This window comes from Marmota marmota, unplaced genomic scaffold (genome assembly GCF_001458135.2).
Source record: "Marmota marmota marmota unplaced genomic scaffold, marMar, whole genome shotgun sequence".
Taxonomy (NCBI): Eukaryota; Metazoa; Chordata; class Mammalia; order Rodentia; family Sciuridae; genus Marmota; species Marmota marmota.
In genome coordinates, this window is record NW_026000026.1 from 25,575,980 (window position 1) to 25,583,119 (window position 7,140).

A 7,140-nucleotide genomic window follows, 5' to 3' on the forward strand; every position below is an offset into this window, starting at 1 on the left:
TGGGGGCAGGAGGCAGGGCTGCTGGCCGCTGCCCAGCCGCCAGGTCCTCCCACCCAGTCTGGGTGGCACTGTGCCGCTCACCAGGCAGGCTGGCGGGTCTCCCGGGGCACCTCGGCCGGGAGGGGGTGCGGGTGGCGTCCGGACACTGGGCTCTCCTGACCCCATCTCACCCACCCCAGCCCTGTAGCGTCCCTGTCGGGGCCCCTTCCCTCTTCGCCCCCTCCCCAGGTCCACTCGTACTCAGGACTCTCTGCTGCCCACTCACAATCGCCCCTGGCTCCTGGTCCGCAGTCCTGCCCCATCTCATGCACAGTTCCGTGGTCCCTGGTCCCACACACAGACACCGGTGCTCCTCAGCTCATGAACCCTCTATGGCTCCCAGAAGCCCTTCCCCCCAACCTGTAGTTGACCAAAGCCGGGCATTTGAGCCCTTGTACAGATTGACCCTCAAGCCACACTGCACTGCAGGTTCTTGCTCTAATAGCCTGCCTGACTTTTTTCTTTCTTTCTTTCTTTCTTCTTTTACTTCATTTTAGTCAAAGTAGAATAAAATCTAAATTGGGAATCAGGCTGCCTTCGCTTATGCTGTGGGGCGCTTGGCTTCCTCTCTTCTATTTCTAGCCAAAGGAAATACTTCCTGGGGCTAGGAACATTCAGTCTGGTGGGCCTGGGTGGGGCATGGCTCAGGGCCGTTCAGTCCCCTGAATGGGGACTCTTGGGACTGATGGGTCCCTTCCCTCCCCCCACCTCTAGGGCAACCCCAGTCCGCCTGCCCCTGGCCTACCCAAAATCTGGAAGCAGTCCTCTTCCCTGGCTGTCAGACAGAGGGCCTGCCCCACCTCCGATCTCTCTGAGGGAACAGCCTGGAACTCGATCCCCCTCGAGGTGTCCCCTTGCACCTTAGCCTGGCCAGCCTGGCCTGGGGCTTTGTCTCCGGCTTCCTTCTGGCTCCCTGCCTGGATGTTCTTCCCTCCTTCTGCCTTGGCTGGCCCAGGATCTGTGGGGTCAGGGGTCACCGGCACCCCTTCAAAGATGAGCTCTGACACCTCGCTAGGGGGCTTCTCCACGAGTGGCTTCTCAGAGCTAGAAAGTAAGAACAGAGTTGAAGCTCCCGGCAGCCGCCACCCTGAGCCTAGGCAGGGCTCCACGCTTCCAGAACCTACCTCACCTGCAGCGCCCGCCCCTGCCCCCAAATACATCCAAATTCACTTTGTGCAAAATCAAGGAATGGTCATCACCTTGACCATCAACCCACTAATAGGTCATTATTAACTATTAATGGGTTGCTGATATCATGTAGATACAGCTAAGGAGCTACGTAGCTGGGAAGGGGGGTCCTAGGGTTGGAACCCAGAGCCCCGAGCAGGCCAGCCAAACATTCTACCGCTGAGCCACATCCCGAATCCTTTTTCTTTTTTCTTTTGAAACAGGGCCTCAATAAATTGTCCAGGCTGGCCCTAAACTTGCCAGCCTCCTCCCTCAGCCTCCCAAAGTAGCTGGGATTACAGACGGGTTCCACCTCACCCAGTTAAGTAGCTCGTGATTCTTAAAAACTGTGACCATGAAATTGACATTACATGATTATCAGATTGCTATGGTGTGATCCCTGTGGATGGCAACACATCAGGAATGACTTCAGGTGTACACAACTGATTGCAACATGGGACCTGTGCTATATGATGGTTACCAAAGTATTAGCATTGACTACCAATCTATTAGTCATCTTTTCATATTATACCAATAAAATTAGAATAAGAAGGGTTATCCTTCCCCCAAGGTCTTGGCCAGACCTAAGTCCACGGAATAAGGGGGACTCTTGACCCCAGCTGCCTAGAAAAGGAAAGAAAAATTCAGCCTAGGTGCTCTTTGGGGATATCTCCCACCTAACATTCCAGGTCTGGTTTGTGCAGGGACAAGATGTTTAACCAATGCCCAGGACAGAGGGACCTGGACATCAGAACTCCCCTCCCGGAACCGAAGATGATGATGTCCGTGGCCAGCTAGGGGACCTGAGCATGACCCCGGGGATCAGAGCCACCGCCCCCTCCCCGATCCCAGGCAGAGGGTGTTCACCTGGAGATGGCCGCGGGGCAGCTGGGGCTGTGCAGAAAGGCCGGGGAGCCCCTCCTGGCGGCGGCCTGGCCCTCGGCTGCCTTCCTGCCCATCTTGGGCTCTTCGGGGCCCTGGCTGCCCGAGGGTCCCTGCTCTTCACTGGACTTCTTGACACTGGCCTCGGCCGTGGCCGTCTGCTGGGGCAAGGCTGCCGGCTGCCCAGCACTGCCCTCCGCGGGCCCCCCGCCCCCATCCCCCTCTCCCCCGGGGCCCTGGCTGCCGGCTGAGGGTTGCGCGGGGGCGCCATCCCCTTTCTCTGGGGTGGGGGCTTTGGTATCTCCCTTTGGGGGGCATGGGTCAGGATCTTTCTTGGGGTCTGGGGGGCCAGGGTCCTTCTCTGCAGCCGGAGGTCCTTCACCTGCAGCACCTGTGGGTGCCTCTTCTGCAAAGGAGGTGAGACACCCATCAGGACCTGCCCTCCTGGTCCTCCCCCCCAGTCAGCTGGGCAGAGACCAGTTCTGGGCTCAGGTCTCCACTCGGAAATGGCTTGCAAATGCTGGCCCCACTGGGCCTAGGGGCCACTTGGTGGGCCCTAGAAATGAGTGCCAGGACCTCGGAGGCCTCGGTGGGAGGCTTCTGTCCCTTTGGGTGGGCCTTGCTGTCCCTCCCTCCACTCCTTGCCTAAGGTGTGTAAGTGGGTCCCCAAGAACCATCCACGGTGGCTTCACCCCTCCTGGTCTCTCCAGGAAGGGCTTCCTGCAGGCCCTGGACCTAGCCCAACCCTACCCAGAGATCATCCTGATGTCTGAATCCCCATGCACCATGCAAAGAAACTTCGGCACAGAACTCCCTCCGAGGAACTGCCCAGCCCTGGATTCAGACACCCCTTCCCAAGCTCCTCCCTCCATCTTCGGCCCCAGCTTGGCACCTGTTGATGGGCTCTGGATTCCCAGCTCCACTGCTCCATTTTCTGTCGCCATGAGGTAGGGAGGCGTGTGCTTCTGTTTGTCTACCTCAAGTCTTTCTAGCTGCAGAAAGAAGAGTGAGGTATGTCGAGCTAGTGAATACCTCCTGTGGTCTGGCTGTGGCTAGAGGAGGCCAAGGCCAGCTGACTTGAGGGTAGAAACGTACCTGGAGCAGAGAGGGACAACCTGGTGGCTGCCCGTCTCGCAGCGGCTGCTCGGGAAGAGTTCTGGGGAGGTTGTAAGGGATTGGGACCGGTGGGCAGAGGCGGAGGCAGGGGCACGGGCAGTGGAGGCGGGGACGGAGAAGAGGATCTCTTACACCAGGGGCCATGTAGCCCAGGCTGCCACCACCTGTCACTCTTGGCCCCCGTTCAGAGGACACGGCATTCTTCCCACGGCCTGGCTGGGGGGAGAATGGTGTGGAATAAGCAGGAAGAGAAAAGGGAGGGGGCCCCAGGGGCCCCGGGGGAGCAGCCCTTTCCCAGGCCTTGCCCAGTACCCCTGACTTGGTCAAGACCAGAGGGGGACCCTGGCAGGAAAGGGCAAAGGGCAAAACTACACCCAGGCCCAGCCCGACTCTGCCACCTGCCTGCTACAACTCCTAGGTCCCCCAGAATCTGAGGAAAGCCCGCAGGTCCAGGGACAATCACCCTGACCCAAGTACCCCGCTCTGTGCCTCTGGTTCTGGACCTACTCGGACCATCTTTGGGTAAGAATTGTCTCGAGGTATCAGCTCGACATGTCCACAGGCCAGAAAGCTTTTTCCTTAGATAAAAGGGATGGTGAAGGCTGGCTGAGCGGCCATGGGAGCTGGTCAGTGCCCTGGGCCCCTCTCCTGTGCAGGTCCAGTTCTCTCTGATGCCCCACCTGAAAGAAGGAAGCTGGCAGAGTCTTTTCAAGGGTGCTTTACTTCGGTGGGGACCTGAGGGACAGCCTGGTCTGAGGTGTTGGAGCTGGACAGGGAGAGCTGTGCTCTGAGGAGCCTTCCCTCGCCTGGGGACTGCTACCCAGACTTCCTCTGCGGCACCCTGATCCCCAGGGTGGCAAACTGTCTGGCCACCCCACCCACACCGTGGCCTCGGCTCCCCCATCCAACAAAGGCAACAGCCACTGCCCCAGGTGGGAGAGGGAGGGAGAGCCAGGAGGGAGAAGGCCTGGCTCCTAGGCGGGGAGGAAATCCATGCCTGTGCAGGGGGTGGAGGAAGCCGTTCCTGAACCTCCATGTCTTGTTTCCGAGGTAGCACCAAGAGCAAGGTGCAGAGTGGCAGCAGGAGTGAGCCATGGCGTGTGCAGAACGGCCGGGGGATGATACATGAGGTTTCCTTTATTTATTTTTTGGTACTTGGGATTGAACCCGGAGTGGGGGGATTTACCACTGAGCCACATCCTTTTTTTTATTTGCAGACAGGGTCTAAGTTGCTTAGAGCCTTGCTAAGTTCTGAGGCTGGCTTTGAACTTGCCGTCCTCCTGCCTCCGCCTCCTGAACCTCTGGGATTACAGGTGTGCGCCACTGCGCCAGCTTGTCAAAGGTTCTCGACATAAACTAGCAAAAACCAGAACTGGAGCCCCCTCTGCAGTGTCGACTCAGTGTGACCCTCCATTCCAGGCCTGGCCTCTGCTCCCACCCTTCTCTGTTCAGTTGACAGCCTGCCTCTTCCAGGAAGCCAAGTCACTAATGCCCACATAGCACCTGTCACAGGCCAGGCCACAGTGCTCTTGTGTAGATGAGCTTACGCGATCTTCATAACAACCCCATGAGGTAGGTGCTCTTACAGATGGGGATATCGAGGCACATCTGTCTTTACGCATCATCTTGATAATAACTGGCAGTATTTGTTCCATTTTTCGGATGAGAACAAGGAGAGTTAAAGGAATGAGTGGCTCACCTAAAAAATCACTCAAAGAAGGGATGGCAGAGAGGTAGCTCCGTGGTAAAGCACTCACCTAGCACATGTGCAAGGTCCTGGGTTCAATGCCAGCTCTGCAAACACACACACACACACACACACACACACACGGAGTTGAGGCAGGAATGTCTTATTTCAAAGCCTAAAGTCCTCTTTCCTCCCTAAACTTTCCCAGAATGTGCCTCCACCCCTCTCCCTGCTGGTCACCCGTGTGGAACTCATAGCTTTCTGAGGATGGAAATGCTTCCTGTCTGTGACTATGAGGGGACCTCCTAGCCTTCTGTTTGGTTGTTTCCACAGCAAGTTCTAGTTTAGCTCAAAATGTTGGATATGTCCCTGCAACCAACCCCTGTCAGTGCCCCAGGCTGATCCAGCGTGGGCTGACAATCTGGGCAGGGATGTTCACGTGTGTCCCCAGCACAGAGTGTGCCTGCCAATCACTGTTTGATAACTGTTAAATAACTGAGTGACCAGCGAGAAGCGGCCTTGGGTGGGATTACTGGGATTACTGTGCTGGCCACTGCTGATATCCCCTTGTTATTATTGTGGTTATCAATACCAGTCATGTACTGAGTGAGGACCACTAAGGGCCAGGCTGGACCGACTACCAGATCCTCCTGAGGGACACTAGGGGCCAAGTGTCAAGAGCATTATCTATCTATCTATCTATCTATCTATCTATCTATCTATCTATCTATCTATCTTTCTCTCTCTCTCTCTATCTATCAGTACTAGGGATTGAACCCAGCAGTGCTCTACCACTGAGCTACATTCCTGGTCCTTTTTATTTATTTTTAATTTTTTGGTGCCAGGTAGCGAACCCAGGGGTGCTTAACCACTGAGCCACATCCCCAGCCCTTTTTATTTTTTTATTTTGAGACAGGGTCTCAGACACTGCTGAGGCTGGCTTTGAACTCTCGAGCCTCCTGCCTCAGTTTTCCGAGCTGCTGGGATTACAGGCATGCGCCACTATGTCTGACCTATTTTAATTTTCATTTTGAGGTGGGATCCCATTAAGTCACCCAGGCTGGCCTCAATCAAACTTGTGAGCCTCCTGCCTCAACCCCCCTAGGAGCTTGGGTTGCAGGCAGGCGCCACCGCAGCCAGCTAGGAGCATTTTGAAGATGCTGAGACTGATGGATGCTAGAGAGGATAAATAGTTTGTCTTCAGAGTCACAGAGCTCAGTGAGTGACTTCAAATGACCCAGATTCGAATCCAGAGCTGCCTCTAAACAAGACCAAAAATCCAGGCTTAGATAACATAAGTGACTTTTTAAAAATTATTATTGTTTCTGTTTTGGTTCCCAAATGAAATTTAATTGAACTTTTACTAATATGGGCCAGATACTGGGGTAACAAGTGTCCTTTTAATCCTTACAAAACTGCTGAGTAGGGGTGAGTGGTGCTGTCCATGAAGCTCTGTGACCTATAACTGTGATCTTGGACAAGGGCTTTTGAGGGTGTCCAGGTCTCTAGATGAGCATCTGCCCCAGGGGAAGGTTATAAAGCATTCTGAGCAGTGCAGGGGAGCATAATATGTGCTTTATCAACATGAGCCATTTCATTCCCATTTCATAGATGCAGCAGGAAAACTGAGTCATAGTGCAAAGCCACAGTCAGGATTGAAACCATCTAACTAACCCAAGACTTGGCTCTGAACTGCTGTGCCCCATGGCCTCCTACTCACTAGGCAGCTGGGAGTGTTTAGCCAGCACGTGTGTGGAGTGCTGGGCACGGTGCCACAGGTACTAGGGGCTTGATAATGCTGTAGATGCCTCAGGTAGAGGGCTCAGCTGTGCCTGCCCGCTTCGCCCCAGTGCCTGCTGCTGGGATGGGAGGCCAGCCTGGCTCCCGATCCCCTGGATTGCCTGCTCCAGCCAGCTGCTCCATGGGAGTCCCCAAGCTGCTTCTCAGCACTCCCTTGGAGGCACAGGGGTGGGGCACCGGGAAACCTCCTCCACCTGGCTAGGGGCTGCCAGAGCCCCTGCCCACCCTTAGAAGGGGCTTCCCCGCCCTACACCAGCTGTGCAGACACTCTCTGCCTCTACAGGGGCAGGACAGGAAGTGGGGCAATGCCAGGACCAATTAAACCAGCCAGGGGAATTAAGGTCAGCAGGATGCAATTATGCCTGTTAGATTTAACAAGGCCAGAGGGAAGGTTTCTCCAGCCAGAGTTCGCGGCTCCTTAGGCCTCTTGCCCTGGGTAGCTCTGCCTT

General features: G+C 55.7%; 1 protein-coding gene across 1 annotated transcript in view; it reads right to left on the reverse strand.

Moving 5' to 3' along the window:
• Mylk2 (myosin light chain kinase 2) overlaps window positions 1-3,257 on the reverse strand; it is a 13,637-nt gene extending 10,380 nt beyond the window's left edge. The window contains exons 1-4 of the mRNA XM_015481828.2: window positions 3,184-3,257; window positions 2,981-3,080; window positions 2,074-2,494; window positions 785-1,083 (exon numbers count right to left, since the gene is read on the reverse strand). Coding sequence (XP_015337314.2) covers window positions 785-1,083; window positions 2,074-2,494; window positions 2,981-3,032 — 772 coding nt within the window. The 5' untranslated portion in view covers window positions 3,033-3,080; window positions 3,184-3,257. The remainder of the gene's footprint in view (window positions 1-784; window positions 1,084-2,073; window positions 2,495-2,980; window positions 3,081-3,183) is intronic.
• Window positions 3,258-7,140: the final 3,883 nt, after the last annotated feature.